General features: G+C 45.0%; 2 protein-coding genes across 2 annotated transcripts; one reads left to right on the top strand and one right to left on the bottom strand.

Annotated features, from left to right (window-relative positions):
- Window positions 1-745: 745 nt before the first annotated feature.
- LOC129339516 (17-beta-hydroxysteroid dehydrogenase 14-like) lies at window positions 746-11,800 on the bottom strand. The gene is made up of 9 exons (XM_054994097.1): window positions 11,713-11,800; window positions 9,625-9,669; window positions 8,333-8,433; window positions 7,372-7,438; window positions 6,414-6,502; window positions 5,023-5,127; window positions 3,021-3,088; window positions 1,850-1,946; window positions 746-922 (listed from the first exon to the last, which is right to left on the bottom strand). Exons 1-9 carry the CDS (start codon window positions 11,798-11,800, stop codon window positions 746-748), a joined length of 837 nt encoding a protein of 278 aa, XP_054850072.1.
- A 7,175-nt stretch (window positions 11,801-18,975) lies between these two features.
- On the top strand, window positions 18,976-20,727 carry LOC129339515 (RNA exonuclease 4-like). The gene is made up of 3 exons (XM_054994096.1): window positions 18,976-19,468; window positions 19,697-19,772; window positions 19,966-20,727. The coding sequence occupies exons 1-3, from the start codon at window positions 18,976-18,978 to the stop codon at window positions 20,684-20,686; spliced, it is 1,290 nt and encodes a 429-aa protein (XP_054850071.1). The 3' UTR covers window positions 20,687-20,727.
- Window positions 20,728-22,285: the final 1,558 nt, after the last annotated feature.

Below are 22,285 nucleotides of genomic sequence, written 5' to 3'. Positions count from 1 at the left end.
ACTTGTATCTATTTACCCTATGGCATTGTTTATGGAAATGTCCTTGATAATATATGGAAATCTACTTCATGTGGATTGTACTAATCTCATACTGTGTAATCCTCCTTGAGTCTCAGTGAGAAAGGTGGACTATAAATGATGTAAAGAAAGAACGAAAGAAAATAAATAAATAATTTCAGAATGCTTGACAGATTATTCCACACCTTCCCAGCTCAACTATAAAGGGTAGGTTTTGATGAAAAAGCATGCTTAAGCATGAAAGTCAAACAGCGACAGCATATTTATAGCACTTCTTTTCTTTATTGTATGATGGGATTTGGGATAAGAACACACACAGTTGATAGTCAAAAGAATTCAACAGAAAACATCTACAGGAAGCATTTAATGAAGTTCAACCATTTCATGGTCCTGTTGTCCTTGGGCGCATGCATCTGACAAACTGAAGCCTAATTAGAGAAGGGACATTCCAAGGCTCAGCACCTGCTTACACTATCAGAGTCTGGGCCAGGTGGAGCTGAATCCAAGATGGGGCTGCCATCTTTCATTCAGGACCTTCCTAGGCCGACACCAACCTCTACACCACACTCTCAAGTCTCTCACTTTTTACCCTCTTTTGCTTTAGCGTCATGATGTAACACCTTTTTGGAGCAATTCTTCCTCGATGGATGACTTTGAATAAATGACTGCTGGACTGTTAGCTCTTATCCTCACCCTCTTTACAACTGTAAAACTTCCCAGAGGAGTCCTAAGAGCTCCCCCGCACACTTTTGCTAGGCTGAGGATCCACCACTTTCTTTGTCCCAAAGCCAACTTCCGCTCCACCACTGATCACAAGGTTGAAACCAGTACAGAAAGTTCCATCAGCAGCAAGATACAGGACGCCCAAGGCTGCCTCTTCAGGGGTCCCAAAACGTCCCAGAAGCTATAAGTGCAAAAGAAGAGAAAGACCGAATTCATTACTCATCAAATGTGAGATTAGATCATGAGCTGAATCTCAGCAGGCCAGGATTTATTAACAAAAGTATTCAGCTTTCCATAGTGCCAAATTTTGACTTTCATTTTTTTTCACCCAGTATATTCACAGCCCTCCCTATTATTACCATCTTACATGTGGTAGAACTTTTTTTTTTGCTATCAAGCCACAACTGACTTATGGTGACCTTGCAGGGTTTTCAAGGAAAGAGATGTTCAGAGTGATAAACTCTAGATTTACTTGGTGATTTCCCATCATAGTATAAGCCAGAACTTTCCCAGCTTAGCTTTTGAGATTGGCCGATTCTGGGGCATCCGGGTAGAGGCCATGGAAGTAATTGACAAATCAAAGAGGGATATGGAAGGTTAACTATGATGAATCTTTGACATCTGTGCTCTTTGAGAAAGAAGCTTGGAAACGGACCTTACAAGGATCTGGACCGTCCGTTAGAGAATGCAGTCACAGAACCAACTACGTGAACCTATGATTATAGGTCCTTTTGAACTGTGACATTCACAGTGTCTGGAATTACCCTTATACTGTACCTGTATTGTACCTGTATGCAAGGCAAATCGAGTTCTATATGAGAAATAGTGTCATAAGATGCCAAAAGCAATTGCACTTTAATAACATCCATGATAGCACTTTGAGCACGGGACACTTTAATGAATTGTTTTTAGAACGCATAAGATGCCTGTATAATTGAGGTCTAGGGAGGTTGCAATATATGGTGTAGTATATGGTTGTGTCAAGAGAAACAAAAGAATATACAAATTGTTTACTACATCCCTTACTCTGTATAAACAAATTTGCGCCCACCCTAAGGATGGCAGAATGGGCAGCCCCATTGCCCCTGTTTTCCTGCAACACACTTGCCTGACGATATTTGGATCTTTCAATTGTTTCCTCTGGATCCGGGTTCTGACTTGCATACTTTTCCCACAAAGGAGAACAGATATTACCTGGTGAAAGGCTAGAATTCAAAATGCTCAAAATTAAAAAAGAACGGCAGGTGCATCATGAAATATTAAGAAACATATTTCCAAATGAATGAATTTTGAAGAAGTATCTTCCATATTTCTAGAAAGACATTAAGTTCCATCTTACAGTTTAACACACTATATGGAGTGATTCACACCCTACAATCCTATGCATGATTCTTCCTTTATACATCCCAGGAAAATACAGAAGGAAACACAGCATCTGCAATCTCTGTCCATGCGGAATTATAGCACAAGAAAAAGTGATAGCAGTAACTTAAATCAATTATTTAAAAGATATGGATGTGCAGGTGTGCAAGAAATCACTGGAGGGCTGTTATCAGCTTCACCAAATCTCCTCCTCCGGGATTCTGGAAGCTCCGAGGCAGGTTGATTTCACCCCCTGCTATTTTTTCTCATTTGACTGTCAGCTACTTTTTACATTCTGGGCTTCATGGAGCAGATTTGGATGTCACTGAAGCTTGAATCCCACCCTTCACCCCCCAGTTTCTTCTTTTTCTTTTAGTTGATTTACAAAGCTGTACTTTCCTGCACACCTGGGAGAGACCCGTTTAGTAGGAAGACAACCTCCCACATTCTCTATCTGTTGGTGCAGTAGTTTTGGTGCTTTGGTGGTATCACATGGACTGATATGAACACTCATCTTTAGAGAATCTTCCTAAACACAGTTTTAAGGAAAACCAGGTTTGAAAACAATGGAATTAATTTCTTAAGTTGTAATTGTAGAAGTTATCATATTTTGTGCCAAATCTATTCCTTGTGTTTCTCTTTCATGAAGAACAATATTTGAAAGAGAAATGTGGGGACTTTGTACTAATTATACCTTTTCCAGAAATTGATCCAAATTGTCCAGATATTAAACTTAAGAGATTGCCAATTCCCATTCCTTATCTTCTCCTTGTATTCTCTCTCTCTCTCTCTCAGTAAAAAACCTCACTCTTAAGCTTCTGGCATTGGGATATGGAGGACCTGTCTTTCTTTCCTGATATTCCTCTCTACATCACAATGTGCACTAACAAGGATCGTGTATGGATAATTATTTTTACCAGTTGACTCGCACTCCGTATTTGCTCTCGTCTATTGCCAGGGCTTTGGTCATTGCGATCACAGCACCCTGCAAGATAAGGCAAAAGTAAGGTTGTTAACTGAGCAAAAATGGCTTGGCCTTTTATGCCTTTGACTACAGTCTGATGAGCACAAAGAAGTTTTTTTGATAATGTCTGCAATCCAAGTAGCTACCAATCTTCTTTTGGGACAGGACACTTTTCTCATGGCCTGTTGGCACCCTAGTAAGGAGACGATCCAGGGTATAGGGCCAGACCTCTTCATCTGTCAGCATTGACTTTCAGCGTCCCCACAAAGTTTTGTTCTATCTGGACAAGTTAAAAGGGGTGGGATCTGACTTACTTCAGGGATGAAACTTTTCATAGTATGGATGTAAATGACATCACTTTGTAAATGACACTCTTATTAAGTGTATGTTAAAAGAGATATGTCATTTTTTTCTCAAATGCTTAGCAACCCAACTTGGAGTTCGCAGGTAAGTGTGAAAGACATAGGATGTTTTCACTTTTGAGGTATAATTGAGCTTTTCTCATCCTGTTAATGAAAACAAGGCAAATGTATATTCCATAAAACCTTTACTGTTTCGAGAGTGCATTTAGCCTCTTGTATGAGAATCACCAACTGACTTGAAAAATCTGAACCTGGCTTCCTCTGCTGACTTTCATAACAACTAATTTAGAAAAGCCAGCAGGTGGAGCTTTTCAAAGACCATGATAATATCTATCTCCATGCTGTGAGAACATTCATCTGCCAATCAAGCTGCTAATAAAGGCACAAGATCTGAAATATTCAAAAACATCCTTGAGTCAGGATTAGACATAGGCACGAACAGCAATACGAACAAAAAAACCCCATGAACAGCCCATTTGTCTGTTCACAAACGGGCCATTCGTGAGTCCTCATTCCAAACGAACAGTTCGGCTGCTGTTTGGGAAGCCAGACACTCAGGCACCTTCAATCAATTCCCCTGGCAATGGCAAGGACTGAACTCTGTCTGAACTCCTTCTGGCTTTCCTTCTGGCTTTAACCCTTCAGCTTCCAGCAGACAGTCCAGTTTTTTCCACTCAGAAGAGAAATAGACAGTAAAGGGGGGAACCCATGGATCATATCTTTCCTGGGCTGCAATCTCTCTGAAATTTGGGGAGTCTTCAGAGGACAGTGAGGACTGTGTCCCCTGCAAATTTGGTGGGTATTGGACATTGTGAAGGTACATTTTGTAACCCCTAAAAGTGGCTTCCAACAGGCAGTACAGTTTTTGCCACTGTGAAGAGAAAATGACAGCAAAGGGGGCGGTGCTGGCTCTCCCAGTGCGAGAGGGATGGAGAGAATCTCTCTGTCCTGCTGGCACTGGGAAGGAGCAGCCCTGCAGCGCCAGCTCTGCCCACTGTCAGAGGGACGAGGAGATCCTCCTCATCTCTCTGACAGCAGGCAGAAGTGGCACTGTGCCACTGTGCCACTGTGCCACAGCTCTGCTTGCTGTCAGAGGCACCAGGGGAGTCTCTCCTTGTCCCTCTGACAGCAGCCAGAAGCGGCCCTGTGGTGGCATTGTCTCTGGGGAGTCTCTCTTCATCCCTCTGACAGTGGGCAGAAGTGGCCTGGTGGTGGCACCAGCTCTGCCCACTGTCAGAGGGATGGAGAGAATCTCTCCATCCCTCTCGCAACCGGCAGCAGCAGCCTGGTGGCGCTGGGGTGGGGCAGGGGGGTAGAGGCTGGGGTTGTGGGGTGTTTAAAGGACCCTTCCCCTTGCACGTGGCAGGAAAGGGCCCTTGAAACTATCAGCTGGCAGGTGGCAAGGGGGAATCCCCCCCTGCCACCTGCCAGCTGATAGTTTCAAGGGAACTTTAAAGGGCCATGAACACCGAACATATTCGTTAAGGGGACATGTTTGGTTCTGTTCGTTGTTTGTGGATGGCAACGAACAACAAACAGGGTGTTCGGAATCCCCCCCCCCCGTTCATGCCCATGTCTAGTCAGGAGGATTACCTTGCTTGCTGAATATGACACAAGATTCATTGCTCCGAGAACACCGATAAGACTGGCAATGTTGATGATGTTTCCTCTTCTTTCCCGTAAGTAGGGCAGTGCGTACTGTACACAAAATATGAGAAGAAACAGTATGCCTGATCCCCAAATAGAAACTCACAAAGATGTCATATATTGGAGTCAGACCATTAATCCTCCTACTTTAAAAGTGCTTGTTATGACCTTTACTTTCTTTGGGGTAGATTTTGCCTTTAATCTTTCCCTTACACCCTCTGGGTAGTTTGCTGCCACCAGGAATATATTATTCCAAGATATTTTATTTAAATTTTCCCTTTGGTAACGTTCCTAAGCGTCAGGCTCCTTCGTGGTTCTATGTGGCCCTGAGAATAGGAATGGGATATAGCAATGACAGCTACTCTGGGATATAACAAAACAAAATAAACTTTTATTTAGTCAAGAAGCGTATCGGTTTCATAAATGTAGTTCTTGGTTATTAAAGTTACTTCCTATAAACTCATTCACGCAGATCTCTTCTAAGGCTTCACACACAGTTAGCCTCTTTCTGTAACTCAATATTTCTCTCACAGAAATGCTTAAAACAACTCAGGCAGCACCCAGCTAGCCTCTCTTTCTCTGACTCTCATTCACAGAAATATTAAACCTGCTCAGGTAGCACACAGCTGGCCTCTCTTTCCCTGACTGAGGGCCAAGCTACACATGACAAATGACACTTGAACAGCAAGTGTATTTCTCCCTGTTCACTTGCCCTCCACTCAATCCACTTGCTGTTCAAGTGTCATTCGTCATGTGTAGCTTGGCCCTCAGTGTCCTTTCACAAACATGCTCAGTTCAGGTTCCACACAGGTTATATTTCTCTCATAAATACTTCAATATACTCAGGCAGCACACAGCTAGCCTGCTTTCTTCTGACTGAAACTTTTCTCTCTGCCCTGTCAGTCTCAAACTGCATTCACTCCGCCCACACTCTCAGTCATCAACCAATCATATCACTCACTCATCCCTCTCTTTCACCCCCACTCTTCACCTATCTCACCAAGCATTTAAAGACACATGCACACCTTTACTTGAAATCATTACAGTGCTGATTGGGAAAGCCTTTCCAGCACAGCTAGTGAACATTCTTGCAACTGAAGATGGTGAGGGTAAATGTTTAGGGTGCATAGCAAGTCCCTAGTTCTAGAGCCATGATCCTACTCTTGTTATTCTGATTTGGGCACTAGAGGATTGACAGAAGCAGGTAAAGCATTGCACCACTAATAGGTATACCATTTCAGGGATTTCTCTAGTTCCCTTTTTTATATGTATGCCCCCAGGTTAAGCCAGCTGCCCCCAGGGAAGACAAAAACTACTTATAGATTAGAATTGCTCACCTTTGATGTTAACAAACAGCTCACAACATTGACTTCCATCATGTTGCGGAAGTCTTCAGCAGTCACATCATCTATCGTTCCAATTTCAACTGTTTGGAAGAGGATCAAGTGGATATAAAAGAGAGGTAAGTTTCACAGAGGCAAGGTCCAGAAAGAGCAAGAGAAGAGACCCCCAGCTGTAGAATATGTTGATGGTTTTCATGTTTGTTTTTTTCTTTGTTTGTTTGGGAAGTAATCCTTTTTAAAAAAGAAATATGGAGATTTCGTTGCATCATCATGGCTAATCTGCACTGATGGGCCCGTCCTCCATGAATCAGTCTAATTCTCCAATTGCACTAATGGCCATCACTACATTCTGGAAGAGCAACATCCATAAGTGAATTGTTCTTTAAAAGAAGATACTATTTTCTTTAGAAAGGATGAGTGTAGGAGACAAGGGGCCTCAGGGAAGGGAGTTCCAAGAGCTTTATAGGAATAATTCGTAACAATAGGAAACGGTGATTTCTTTAGTCTCTTTGTACCCAGCCACCTGCTAAGTCATTGCTATTGGCAGAATGCCTATGCCGTGGCCAGGACACTGAACCAATGAAGAGGAACAAAAACTTTATTCGTTCTATTCGTAGGCTGAATAGAAAATTAATAAAATGGATAGGGTATTTAAAAAGTGGTTACAAAGAGAAGAACGAAAGCTTTCTGCCTAAAAAATATAATTCTGAAGACAGACAAGGAAAAAAACCCTTTAGAAAGAAGGTACTCCCCTAATGTCCAGTCTAATAGAGCTTGAAGCCCCCTGCAGGATCTTCTTCTCTTCCTCTTTGCACAAAAGACTTCCAACTACTATGTCTCGAACCCTTTTTTAAAGTCAGTGCTGGCTTTGGAATCATCAAAGAACACACTCACACCCTGGTGTGTCCGCTCCTAATTCTTCTCTGAGACCAACAGTTTGAAAATCACTCACCATCTCCAACATTGTTTACCAGGCAGTCCAGGCATCCATAACGCTGTATAGTTACCAAAATCAGCCTCTGCAGGAAAAGAAGATACAGAGAGATCAGGGCAAAGATAACAGTAGAACTGAGAGTCTTGCGATGCAGGAGCCAAAAACTATTAGTACTAACCTTGGCCAACTGTATTTGAAGCCTGAGAGACAGAGAAGAAAGAGTAGAAAACAGGAAGAGAGGAGCAACCAATAGGATTGTCAGATTCTCCTGGAACCCAACTTGGGGACAGGGGATCACTGGGAGGCACTCAGGGAGAACATGGCTTTTGTGAGCGCAAAGAAAGTGAGTGCTCCAGAGCTCTTCCTTGTTGCACTAGGAGTGATATCATTCCAGGCACAAAAAGGAAGCACTCTGGAGATCCTGGACTTATTCCCTGCGGTTTCCCCCTCCATCAGCCAGGTGAATGGTCATAGGTGGAGGAGACTGGGAGTGACCAAAGAAGAGGGTACATATGTATGGTGGGGGACAATGCCAGCTGCATCTTGGGGTGAAGGTGCTCAGGAATTTGGTTGGTGAGGAACTCTCAACTGTGTGACCTGCCTCCAACCTGACCTGGCCCACAGTCCAGGAGGCAATGAGCCCTGCCCATTGTCAGACTCCAGAAACCTCTTGCACCAGTCAAGGGAAGGATAATGTATGACAGTGAGGACAAGAATTTTCAAGTTGACGAAGGAATCAAGTAGGACCCCATGCAAGCCCTTCAGAAGAGGAGAGAGATGTGACCCAGCTGGTGACAGAATGTATGAAAGAGGCGCCTAAATCAAAAAGAAAAGGCCCAGAAGAACACTGTCACAATCCATTCAGACAACTGAGAATTAGAATAAGGATAATGTTTTCAGTACAGACGTGAAAGAATATTTCTGGGAAATGCTGAAGAACCCCCAAGGAAGCGCCACTATTTACTCAGTTTTAGGCTACCTGAATGTCTGCCTCATTGCGGACATCACAGACTTGGTAGAACGCCTCGCCTGGGCACCCAGAAACCTGCAGCTCCCTCTGAATTTCTTGTCCCCTTTCCGCTGCAAGGAGATAGAATAGAACAGCTGCCAGTGGAAAACTTCAACCCCCCCCCTTTTTTTACATAGCCTTTGATTTATGCCTGGATCAGTTTTTCCAACTGTGCCAAAACTCAAAATACATGAAGCATATTGGCTAAATGTGTTGAGAATATTTGTCCCCTGCATAGTTGTTTTCTCTTTTTGGAGAAAGGCAGGCTAGAAGTGCTGTGAAATTAAACAAATATTGTCTGTTTGGAAGGGGGAAGCTCCTTTGGGAAGCAGTTTGTTTCCTGTTCCGTATTGGACCAGAGGAAAAGGATGAATCAAATGACAATCGATATACAGATGCTAGAACATGACTGACAATCCTACTTTACATCATCTGCATATTCCTCTCGGTGTGTTTGTTATACTCTCCTTGATGAACAGAAGTTAAAAATTTCTTACTGGTATTCTTTCTCTTGCAGTGCTTGAAGGAGAAGACGAGAGTTCCCACTTTGGCCAAAATCTTATCATTCCAGCTTCCTCTCCTCCCTGTAACTACTTTCCTCAACCTCGTTTTTTTTATATTGCTAACCTATATTGCTAATATATATTGGAAGCAGGAGAGAGTAAGGGGCTGGGTACATGGATAATCTTACTTCTGTACCCAGAGTTCTCTACTAGCTGCCTATCTGTTCTTGGCCACAATCAAACCAGAGGGGCATTTCTTACCTCGAAGACCATAAATGGCTTGGAGCCAGGGTCCTTGAAGAGCTGCATGCTCCCATATTGTCCAGCCCCACCCCTCCAGTTAAGATCCTCTCCTGAAGCCTTGCTTCAGGTAGCAACCAGACTTGAGGAATGCCTTTCCCCTTGAGCCTCACCAGGCCAAAAACATTTCTTTTTACTTGGACTTTTAAACCAGGAATTTTGAATATTGTTATTATAGTCCGCTTCTTGCCTGAGATCTTAACTGAGATCTTAACTTAACTATAAAAATTGGCTAAATAAATAATTTTAGGCAACTATCACTCATTTTATGTTTTTGTACTGACCTTGCTGGGGTTTTATTGTTTTTTAATTATCAGTTCTGTGTGCCTTTCTGATTTTAATTAGTTTCCCTTTGTAGGCTGCCTCAAGAAAGTTAACTGTAGCGGTGTCATTTTTTTAAGCGAATAAAGGGAACCTGTCATGGGAGGAAAAGAAAGCAGTTCTTGAGTCTTGACTCACCTCCACAGGCTCGTGAACAGAAGACCACATTGGCACCTTGGCGAACTGAAGGGCAAGAGGAGAAAGGAATGCAAGACAAAACTTAGACGCTTGGCAAACAGATGTATAGAGATGTATATCACTAGATTTCTTTGTTCATTTACAAAACTCACTTCCTGCTTTTTGTACCATTTAAGTCTTCAAAGAAACTCACAAACACTTTGCCTATGAAAGTGTTTCAGGAAGGGCAACCTTCCACAGGCAAAACTTCTCACCACAAATGACCAGACTGTCTCCAATAAAGTGCAGAGAAGGCCCTCCCTAAAGCCCTGTTGCTTGTGTGGGCTGCATTCCATTTGCTCGCTGTTCTGTCAGCTGACTTCTTCCAATCATGCCAGCAAGAACATGCTCCGGGGCTAATCCTTGAGACTTGAAACAGGCTGGAGTTACCTGTCAAGTCACCTCTCCACTGCCTTTATCAAAAAAAAATAATGCTGAGAGTGCAAAGTAAACTTTATTAGTATGAAATAAAAACCACCTTGCTGAATCATCAGCCAAAGAGGGCATAAGGGTAATAGATCTCTTTCAACTGTACCTCGGTAGAGGGGAACCCTCTTCTGCACCGTCTAAAAAATTGGGGGTTGGGTCTCCTGTTGGCTGTCATTAATTGCAGTCTCAGAAGCAGGCATTCAACAGGTCAAGCCTACCCCAACACAGACCCAGCCAGAAAAAAATGCCACTCTTACTCCTGAATAGAGATGGGCATGACCCCCCAAAAATTAACAATCCAGCTGATCATGGATTGGCACTGCCGCCGATCCCAAATAAATGATCCACACCGATCATCTCCCGTTCCCAATCCGTGGATCGTGGATCGTGGAGGTCAAAGTGGGGCGCGCTGGTATTCCCAGCTATGTGGGAAGGTGGGTGATGGCGGCCAATAGCTATCCACTAAAGCCAAGCACAATTGTACTCTCTCTCTCTCTCTCTCTCTCTCTCTCTCTCTCTCTCTCCCCCCCCCAAAGGCTAGCAAGTAGCAAGCAAGAGCTCTGTCCCACTCCACTGCTCGCAGAAAGTGAAACCCAGCCTGGGAGACCACGGCTATTTATAAGCATGGGTCCCATTCAGCAACACAGGAGGTCTGTGTTTGGCCGTCAGAGCTGCCTATCAGGGTTTGCAGGGATGAGATTGGAGTGCCCATGGCTACAGAACACCCCCTACCCCTTCCCTCCCCTGAGTGTCTTCTCCCAACTGGTGACTGCTTTGCTGCTCCGTGGTTGGAAGGAAGCCCTGCTGATCAAGGAAAGCTGGGCTTCCATTCGGGTTTCCAGGGTGACAGAAGGAGGGCAAACACGGCTCAGGCATTTCCCTGGCTCCGTTGCCAGGGGAATAGATTGCTGGTGCCTGAGAGTCTGGATCCCTGATCTGAGCCCGATCGTCCCGATCCAGGCCCTTCCCAATCACTGGATCATTGGCCATGGACGATCATGATCCGCTGGGTCACGATCGCGCGATCGCCATTATCGTGGGGGGGGGGGGTTCGATCATAACGCGGATCGTGTCCATCTCTACTCCTAAAACATGGGCACCTAATTCTCCAGCCTCTGCCTCACAGTTCGAGTGTCAGACAAGTGATCCAGAAGTACGATTATCACCTTGCATTCTGGCAGGCTGGGATTACTAGAGGTTGATATTCAGGAGGTGTAGCTTCACCTGCTATTAAAACAGAAACCATGCCACCTCCAGTCTCCCCCCTGTCCTTCCTAGAATTTGAACCTGTTACTTGTTTTCAATGCAACAAATCACTTCAGCAACACATTAAAAGCAAATTACAGCTTTTACATCAAGTATATCAAAGGTGAACAAATAGTCTCTACTCCACAAGGCCTTATGCCAAGGTCCCAAATGAGTCATTTTTGTGCTCACAGGACAGACACAGGTGCCTCTCAGGATCGAAATAGCACATTTCCCTCCCTCCCAATTTCTCTCCATGCCAGATTGGATATTTAGGGAGCAAGCCTTCCCCGTCTTTGTGGCTGGCTTGACCCTAGCACCTGGTGGCAGAAATTGCCCACTCCTCCATCCCGACCCAGTTCTCTCCATGCTCACCAAATTCTGTCACAGTGGCCAGGCCGATGCCGCTGGTGCCACCAGTCACAATCACCACCTTGCCCGGGTAACGCAGACAAGTTGCCATGCTAGCCGTTTGCCTCAGTTTCTCTTAATGACTAAAAGCCACCTGAGCCTTTTATTAAGGAACAGCAACAGCTTAACATGTGGTTTCCCCCAGTGATCACACCCATGGGCTTCACAGCATGCTTTGAGATGTGGGCCTTCATCTGTCCACAGATTGATTGGAATGTTGATAGCCTTTTCCTGGCACAGCTGCCTACTCCCCACGCCTTTACACCTTTTTTGAGATAACCATCTTTTATTGGCTGTCTTCATCTATGGATTAGAAAATGCACAAGGAAATTTCTGTGTAAGGCTGTCCAATCAGTCTTGTATTGTTACACACCATCTGATCTTTTACTGTAAATTAAATGAAACATTTATTAAAACCAAGCAACTCCCATTAAATGGAATCACTTCTACAACAAACCAAGCAACACCCAAGCTTTTCAGCAAACCTGGTAGCTTTTTTTCATCTGGTGCTCAAAGGGTCATCAAGCTCCTTTTGCTCCTTTAGTCTACTTTAGAACATCTCCCCAAGTCCATTGTCCTCCTCTAGAGACAGCCATTAAGCTATTGTTTTTGGGGCAGAGATGTCAACTTACCCCAGGGAGCATTTCAACCTATAACTGGGCTCCCCAGCCACATACTGTGCGTCTGTGTCTTGGGACGTGCCACATACCTCCAAATCTGTTTGGGCTATTCATGAAACACTGGTCATTTTGCTCTTGTCTTCATGAACCTCTGTCTTGAAGACTAATTATTGCTGTTCATAAACTGCTTCCTCCCCTTTTCCTATCTCATTTTTTTAGTTAGCCTTGTAAGTTTCCTGAGTATGATTTCTGTACACTTGCCATTTTACATCTCTTCAATAAAAAAACCTTTTCCAGTTGGAAATCTGCTTGGATTATTTGAGAGTTCTCTAAAGGAATACTCCTCGTAAACTTAGGTGGAGAATCCCAGTTACAACCTTTCGCTTGTATCTTTTAAAGCTAAATTCCCCAACTGATTAGGAAACCACTTATTTTGGTAATAATACAAGCACAGCAGTCCAGACACTGTGCGCTACAAGAGGACATGTTCTGGGGCTGATCCAAATATTGGTTCTGGACGGAGCTAAGACCTCATATTTGGCCTGCCTTCCAGCAGCTTGTATTTAGAGTTCTCAAGTGCCCACCAGTGGCAGGCAAACTTTTGGGGGGTTGCCTCCTTGCTCACAGACCCAACAGTGATCAGTGGGAAGTGGCAAGCCCTGTGGAGGTCATTCACCACTGGCAGGTACCCTGAGAACATGCATGATGAGCAGGGCCAGCTCCAGCATCGCCGGCACCTGAGACAGCTTAATGCTGCCTCTGTGTGCATGCGCACGTGCGTGCACACGCATGCACCGGACTGCGTGATGAAGTCACTGTGTGTGATGTCATCATGCAGGGGCTGAGGCGCACACAGGGGACCTTCCAGCCCTCCCATTCAGTTGCTCTGCGGGCCAGGCGCAGCCGGCCACCCTGGCCACCGGCTGTGCCTGGCCCGCAGAGCAACTGAACGGGAGGCTGCCCGCTCAGCTGCCTCATGCTGCCACCACCAGCACATACTCCTGGCTGGTGGCAGTGGCGGCAGCTCCGTGGCGCATGCCCCTGCCCCCGGGCCGGCGCCCCTCCGGCGCCTTAGCACCCTGGCCTCACTGGCCTCAATGGGTGGGCTGGCCCTGATGATGAGCACGCTCCAGGATGTGTGTGTGTTGATGTCACTTTTGAGGGTGATGTCATCAGTGCGAACACTCCTGTGGTTTGTCTGGAGCCAATTTTGACTTCACCTCTGGCAGTGAAGTCATTGCACATGCTCCGGGAGCATGTGCTTCTGGGAGGCAGGCCAAACAGACCTCAAAAGTTTATTTATGGCACTTCTTTTCGCTGAACCATGTCTTTATTGAATGATGAGATTTGGGATAAGAAAATGCATACTTGTTGGTCAGAGGTATTCAAAAGAAAACATCAACAGGAAGCATTTAATGAAGTTTAACAATAGCAGATTACAAAGTTAAAATGAACAATGGAGTAAAGAAAACAGTTTACATTATACCATAAACAATGCAGCAATTAGTTATGAAAAAGTTTAAACCTGAGGCGATACAAACAGGATAATATATACAGCAAATGGAGTAAATGCCGCCCTGACCAATTCAGTTTACTATAACCGTATTCCCTCTGTAAAAATACCCTCTTACTCATTTGAAAGCAACACAGTACAAACAAGATAATACATACACTAAACTATAAGCCATGTGGACTGTGGTTCACACAAGCTATGTTTAGTAAATGGATATGCTTTTGCCACCCACTTGCAATATGTGTGAACTCAGCTAACAGGTTTTTTTCTTTTAACTACCATTTTTCTCTTTGAAGAGAAATGGGGGGAAAGTAAAGAAAGACGAATATTTATTTGTAACTGGTCCAAAATAAAAGAAGAAACTTTCACTGTCCAACAGCCAACTCCTCATAACTAGCCTGAATACAGCGAAACGCTGAACGCCCAGATTCTCCCAGCCTGGCAAGTTGTGTCTATTATTTTCAAAATAATACTTCCCACAGCCAACTGGAAGCTGTAGGCAGCAGTCCGTGGAGGCTTTGCAAATTCGGGGTGTATTCAGAGAAAAAGAAAACTAACATTTGTGGGAGAGGTTAGACCAGTGCTGTTACTCTGTTGCCGTCTTGCCCCCCTCGCCTTATTGCACCTGAACAGTTCAGCAATTTCAATGTCCCGTTGTCCTTGGGCGCATGCATTTCACGAACGGAAGGCTAATTAGGGAAGGGACATTCCACAGTTGAGCTCCTGCTTATAGTGTCAGGGTCTGGGCCAGGTGAAGGTGAACCCAAGATGAGGCTGCCATCTTTCATTCTGAACCTTCCTAGTCCAATACTAACCTCTACACCATACTGACTCTCGAGTCTCTCACTTTTTATCCTCTTTTGCTACAGCGTCTGGAGCGCTTCTTCTTAGAGCGATGACTTTGAATAAATGACAGCTGGACTCTTCGAATATTCACAGCCCTACTTATTATGACCATCTTACTTTTTTTTTTTTTGCTATCAAGTCACAACTGACTCATGAGAGACAGCGGCGCCCAAGAACGTCAAGGAGGCTGTGGTGGTAGGTGGAGAGGCCGGGGCACTTGGTGGAGCTGAGGGTATGGTGGCAAAGGCAGCAGTGGCCAGCAAGAGACCTGGCGTGCTGCCCAGCAGCCACAGGGTCCCCATGGCCGCCAGTTCCACAGCTGCGGCACCGGGCAAGACCCACGACTGAGAAGGCAAAGGGAGCAGCAGGTGGCAAAGCTGATGGGCCCTCCTGGCCTCAGAGCGGGGGTGGGGACAACGGGAGCCTGAGACCAGTCCCGACCGGATGCTTTGTGGCATGGGTCAGACAGAGAGGGCAGCTGGCCACAGATTGATTCCACAAACAGTGGCATCACAGCAACCAGGCAGATGACAGGGAGAAGTAAGCGGAATGCAACCAGACGGACAAGGAGAAGGAGCAGGCTAGATGCCATCAGCTGGAGGCTCAATCAGGGCTGTCTAGAGCAGACCAGGCATCAAGAGTGCTGGGGATGGGAGGCTGGGAGTGGTGAGAGGATAAAAGGGAAGTCCACTAACAAGCTGTGGAAGAGGGGAAGGTGTCTGGCGAGGGCACACAGAGGTCAGGACCTATCCATGAGAGCAGCAAGGGACGACTGGGTGACGTTAACCCACCCTGCTCTCTTTTTCAGAGGCTTAGGATGCCCTTCTGGTGCCAGTCAAGATTGGTAATACAATGGCTAAACAAGCTGTGGCCAGAGAAGAGCAGGGAGAATCTCATGGTGTGTTTGCTACACTCTCCTTGAGGAGGTATGGAACTGAAAACTTCTTACTGGTATTCTTTTTCTGGCAGAGCTTGAAGCGGACAATGGGAGTTTCCACATTAGCAGCGATCTTATCCTTCCCACCCTTCTCCTCTCTGTATCTACTACTCTCAACCATGTATTTTCTTTATATTTGCTAACCTAATATATATTGGAAGCAGAAGAGAGTAAGGGGCTGGATACAGGGATCATCTCACACCTGTGCCCAGAGATCTCTACTAGCTAGCTGCCTGTCTGTTCTTGGCCACAATCAATGCAGAGTGTAGATTTCTACCTCCAAGGCCATAAACGAAGTCAAGCCCCCCAGTTAAGATGCCTTTCTGAAGCCTTGCTCTATGTGCCAGCAGGGAGGATGTGGGTGGCCACCAGACCTGTAGAATGCCTTTCACCTCGAGCCTCACCAGGCCAAAACATTTCTTTTTACTCAGACTTTTAAACAAGGGGTTATTGTTTGGATGTTATGGTTATGGTTACGGTTATGGTTATTGTCAACTTCTACCCTGAAGCCTTAACTGAGAACTGAAGAGAAGGGGTATAAAAACTGAATAAATAAATAAATCATTTGAGGCATTTTTTTGGTTTTGTAAAGCTCTTAGAAGGTTTTTTAATGTTTTTAATTAACATTTTTCAGTGCCTTTCTGATTTAATTTTGTTTTCCTTTGTAAGCTGACTCAAGGAGATTCACTGTATAGGTGGCATTTTTTAAGCAACTAAGGGGAACCTGTCTTGGGAGGTGAGTCAAGTGGCTCTTGACTCACCTCCACATGCTCGAGAACAGAAGACCACCTTGGCGCCCTGGCAAACTAAAAGGGAGAAAGGAGGGCAGGACAAAACTCAGAGGCTTGGCGCGCAGGCACGCACACACACACACATATGTACATCATAAGGTTTATTTGTTTGTTTACAAGATTCAGTTCTTGTCATTACCATCATTTAAGTTTTCAAAGAAACCCACAAACACTTTGCGGGTGGAAGAGGTGTTTTCGGTCTCAGGATGGGCAACCTTCAACAGGCAGATCTTCTCACCAAAAACCAACCATCAGAGTGTCTCTAATGAAGAGAAGAGAAGGCCTTCCCTAAAGCTCTGTTGCTTATGTGGGGGGTACATTTCATGTTCTCATTGTTCTGTCAGCTGACTTCTTTCAATCATGCAACCAAGAACATGTTTCAGAGCTAAACTCTGACACTAGAAAGAGACTGGAGTAAAGTCACCCCTCCGCATTATTTTTACAAAATATGTTGGGAGTACAAAGTAAACTTCATTATGGTGAAATAAAACACCACATTGCAGAACCATGAGTACAAATGTCCTTCATTTGTATTATAAAAGAGGAAACAAGTTTTCTTGGTGCTGAATATTAACTTTAAAAAAAAAAAAGAATGCACGCATGAAGAGCTCTACTTTTTAAATTGCCTTTTATATACATTAGAATAATTTTCCTCCAACAGCATCCTTCTCAGGTAGAACTATCCTAGAAATAAAATAAAGTGTCTTCCTTACAACCACCCCAAAACCGTGCCTGTGGGACAGTATCTTTCACCAGTCCTCATCAAGAATGCCTCACCAGGGTTCATAGGTGCTTGCCAATGGCTATGCCATGTTAGATGATGCTGGAAATAAGAACTTCTGCTTTTGACAGTAGTCAGGAGGATCATTAGAAGGAAATTAAAATTCCCCAGTTGGGTCATAACAATGAACTGAGAAGGGGTGGCAGATGAGACACAAACTGGATTTGAAAGACAAAAGAAGTTCTAATTTGTTCCTGGGGAAGGGAGGCAGGAATTAATGTTTTCTCACATGGGGAACGTTTCCAACACTTGTACTGGTTAAGACACATAAAATGTATAACTGTTGCTGTATCCCCTCCCATCTAGGGCTGGCAGCAACAGGCCTGGAGAAAAATGTCCAGTCACTTTAACAGAAGCTTAATATGTAAAAATGGGCACCTAAAGATTTTCCCAGCATGGAGATGAATAACATTACAGGGTAAATAGCATCCATTCGGCTCATGTTAAAGGGCCAGGGCATTATTTATACCAGGGAGAAGGCTGCAGCAATGGTACCCCGGGTTCTTTCCTTGCATGTTACTCTTAAACTATATACTCCCAGTGATTAACCTGTTATGAAAAACGCATTTCTAGAGAAACTGTTAATGGCAGCACAGAGGGTGATATTTTTTGCACAGCATTATTGATTTAAAGGATTTCTATCCTGATTTTTCTCCAGTCAATGGGACTTAAAGCTTCAGTGAGCCTTACAGAATGTAATGCAGCTTGGGTTAGTGGGTAGACTAGGCTCTGGGAGACCCCAGGCTCAAATCCCCACTCTGCCAGGGAAGCTTGCTGGGTGACCTTGGGCCAGTCAACACTGTCAGCCTAGCCTACCTGACAGGGTTGATGTTTTGAGAGTAAAATGGAGAAGGAGACAATGTTGTAAACCTTTTTAGGTCCCAGTCTGGAAGGAAAAGTGGGGTATAAATGAAATGGAAAAGAGCCCTGTTCAATCATTCTAAAAGGCCATCCAGGGCCCTTTTCACACTGCTTACCTGCTGCCACAATGTCGCAAAATATCGCGCAAAAAACACGGAAGATAGCGCCTTCTTGCGAGAGTTTTGTGCGATGTCACGCAAAACTCTCGCGAGAAGACGCTATCTTCCGCGGGTTTTGCGCGATATTTCGCGACGTTGCGGCAGCAGGTAAGCAGTGTGAAAAGGGCCCAGGTTAGCATCCTCTTTCCTTCTCTGGCCAACCAAATAGCCTCAGGAACCCATGAAGAGGGCATAAAGATAATAGACCACTTTCCACTGCACCTTTGGGGTGGGGAACCCTCTTCTACACCGTTTAAAGGATTAGGGGTTGGGCCTCCTTTTGCATCTACTCATCCTGTTTAAACCACTATGGCTGCCACTCCCGCATGGAAAATTAATTGCAGCCTCAGAAGCAGACATTCAACAGTTCAAGCCTAGCCCAGCACTGAGACCCAGCCAGAAAAAACTGCCACTCTTACTCCTGAAATGTAGGCAACCAAGGTTTCCAGCCACAGGCTTACAGCCTGTGAGTCAGACAATGGATCCAGAAGTATGATGACTGTTTTGCCTTCTGGCACCCTGGGTTCAAGTGTTTTACAACAGGTTGAAATTCAGCAGATGAAGCTTCACCTACTATTAAAACAGAAGGACGTGGCGGGGCCAGAAGGGCTGGGTTCACTTCTGGGAGGCTTGAGGGTGCAGCAAAAATGTAGAAGAAACTTGGTGCTGGGTCGGAGGCAGATATGGTTGTGACCAGAGGTGACTGAGGTCCATGTCTTGATGGCAAAAATAAGAATCAGAGACTCAAAAGCTCTAACAGGCAATGCCACAGACAAGCCTGAGAATCTTAAAAAACAGCACAAGAAGAAGAGGAAGAAGAAGAAAATATTGTTTTGGAAAAACAAAATCAAGCTGGCAGAGCAGAAAGTGAAAAAAAGTCCCAGTGTGGCGGCAGGGTTGCCACCCAAAACTCCCCAAGAAGTTTCATCAAACTGGAAGGCCTTGCAAGAGCTTCTAAAGCAAAAGGCTGCCAGTTTGGATTCTGCTGTTAATGAACTTGACACATGCTTCAAGAAGAAACATGCAACCAAAGAGGAAGGAATTGTCCCCAGACTGGCAGAAGTAAATGGAGCTGAGAAAAGGTTGAAATACAGACCTGTGGAGAACACCAAGAAGGGTCACACTGAAAGCCTTATCCACCCAGCTCTCCAAAAATCAAAAAGATCTGCTCACAGAAAGAACCTGAGCCAAGCCCATAACGATAAGAAAGAATGCAAAGGAGCAGGGCTTTTTTTCAGCAGGAATGCGGTGAAACGGCGTTCCGGAACCTCTTGAAAATGGTCACATGGCTGGTGGCCCCGCCCCCTGATCTCCAGACAGAGGGGAGTTGAGATTGACCTCCGTGCTGCTTGGAGATCAGGGGGTGGGGCCACCAGCCATGTGACCATTTTCTCCGAGGGCAACCCACTGAGTTCCACCACCTGTTTTCCAAGAAAAAAAGCCCTGCGAGGTAAAAGAAACAACCAGGTTGAGAGGGACTACGGGTATATTAAACATAAAAGAAGGAATCCTGAAGAGTTACCAGACATCTGGGCCGTTTCCAGACGGCCCCCCGCCTTGCGAAACGTCGCGCGTCGTCGCGCAGAAAACGCGAAATATCGCGTTTTCTCGCGCGAGTTTTGCGCGATGTCGTGCAAAACTCACGCGAGAAAACGCGATATTTCGCGTTTTCTGCGCGACGACGCGCGACGACGCGTGACGTTTCGTGAGGCGGGGGGCCGTCTGGAAATGGCCCTGGTTTGATGATGTGGATCCAGATGACATTGAAGCAGCCTTGGGGTCAGAAGAAGCAGCAAAAATTGCCCGGAAACAACTGGGGCGTCTCCAGAAGCAACTGGGGAGTGAAGAGAAAGCCCAGCCACTGAAAGAGCAGACCTTGGTTAAGGAGAAGGCTTTTGAAGGCTTGACAAGAGCTGTAGCCATGGACTGCGAGATGGTTGGCATGGGACCAAACGGTGAAGACAGCATTGTGGCCCGTGTATCTCTTGTGAATCAGTTTGGCAAGTGTGTTTGTGACAAGTATGTCAAGGCTGCAGAAAAAGTGATGGATTACAGAACAGCCATTAGTGGGATTCGGCCAGAGAATGTAAAAACAGGGGAAGACTTTAAAGTTGTTCAGAAGGAGGTAGCTGACATTCTAAAGGAAAGGATTCTAGTTGGACATGCTCTTCACCATGACTTAAAGGTTTTATTTCTTGACCATCCTAAAAAGAAAATCCGGGACACACAAAGATACAAACCTTTCAGACAGCAGGTCAAGTGTGTGAGGCCATCCCTGAAACTGCTCTGTGAGAAATTGCTGAATGTGAAGGTACAATGTACGGAGCATAGCTCGATCCAGGATGCCCAGGCAGCAATGAGACTCTACATGATGGTGAAAAAGCAGTGGGAAGCATCTCTCAAAATGCCATCAAAGACAGAGAGAAAATGACTCCGGATATTACCAGCCTGTCCTGACTGACACCTCTGAAGCTACAGAACGGCTTTCCTTCTAGGACTGCTTCTGTTGTCACGGAATCTGTTGCTGTACAGGAATGAATATAAAATAATTTGCTTACTAAAACAACAACAACCCAGAAACCATGCCACCTCCAGTCTTCCCCATGCCCTTCTCAGTTTTTTAAACCACAGTGGAAAGAGATAGTTGTTGTAACCTGTTTTCAATGCAACAAATCACTTCTGGAACATATCCAAAGTAAATTATAACTTATCCACCAAGTATGTCAAAGGCAAATGAAGAGTCTCTGTTCCACAAGACCTTATGCCACAAGGTACCATGTGAGTGCTTTTTATGCTCACAGGACAGAGAGAAGTGCCTTTGATGATATCAAGAGCACATTTCCATCTCTCTCACTTCCTTCCTTCCCTTTCTTAGAGAGCTAGCCTTCCTGGCTGGCTTGATGCTAGCACCTGTTGGCAAAAATTGCCCACTCCTCCATCCATACCCAGTTCTCTGTACGCTCACCAAATTATCTTGCAATGGCCAGGGCAATACTTCTTGTGTGGGTCAGTCACTATTGCTACCTTGCCTGGGTAACGCACGTAAGGTGCCATGTGTGATGGAATGCACTTAACAACAAGTTTCCATGGTGCAGCAAAATCAGAGACCTGGAAAGGTTAACTATTCCTAGAATGGCAAGCTTGAGTGCCAGGCTGCTCCCTCTTTTCTGATTACTTATTTAGAACCAGCCTGAAGGCAGTCAGTTGGTTTCTGAGAAGATTTTTGGAATTGGGGAGTCTGACAAGAAAAGTCAGGCAGGTTCACCTTTAGAGTGAAGGTAGAAGATTCCTTTTCCTTAACTGTAATATCACTGTCTTACGGAAGACTTCTGTCTAATAATTCAAAGTCTGTGTGTCAGGATAAGCTGAAGCAGGGCTTTTTTTCAGGGGGAACACGGGGGAACGGAGGTCCAACACCTCTTGAAAATACTTGGCAATATGATTTCAAAGAATCCCATGTGTTTCTTCCTCATTTTTCTCTTGAGAGTTCTGCTGCCTCTTTTCCCAGAAAAAAACCCCTGAGCTGAAGTATGCTGTACACAGAGACCAGAGAACTGGGAGTGTGATTTTGGCAATACACTTTCTAAACCAAAATTATTAACATGCTATTTGGGGCACCTCAGTCGAAGTAGATTTACCGAATTTCTCTGCCTCACAATGGGGAGAGTGAATGAGGGTACATCATACTATGCTAGCCGTCTGCCTCACTTTGTCTCAATGATTTCAATGGGCTTAGGCAGGAGTAACTCTGCATAGGATTTCAGTATAAAAGCCATATGAGCTTTTGACTAAGGAATGGCAACAGCAGAACATGTGGTTTCCCACAGTGAGCACAGCCATGGGTCACATAGCATGCTGGGAGATGTAGTCCATCTCACCAGGGATTGTTTGGAATGATGATAGCCTTTCCCTGGAACAGCTGCCTACTCCCCACTCCTTTGCACCTTTTATGAGATAACCATCTCTTATAGGCTGTCCCCATCTATATATTAAAAATGCACAAGAACATACCTGCGAAAAGCCTTCTAGT

The sequence above is a fragment of the Eublepharis macularius genome, chromosome 12 (genome assembly GCF_028583425.1).
Source record: "Eublepharis macularius isolate TG4126 chromosome 12, MPM_Emac_v1.0, whole genome shotgun sequence".
NCBI lineage: Eukaryota > Metazoa > Chordata > Lepidosauria > Squamata > Eublepharidae > Eublepharis > Eublepharis macularius.
Note: the sequence above shows the minus strand (reverse complement) of the source record. Positions and strands in the feature narration are given on the sequence as shown.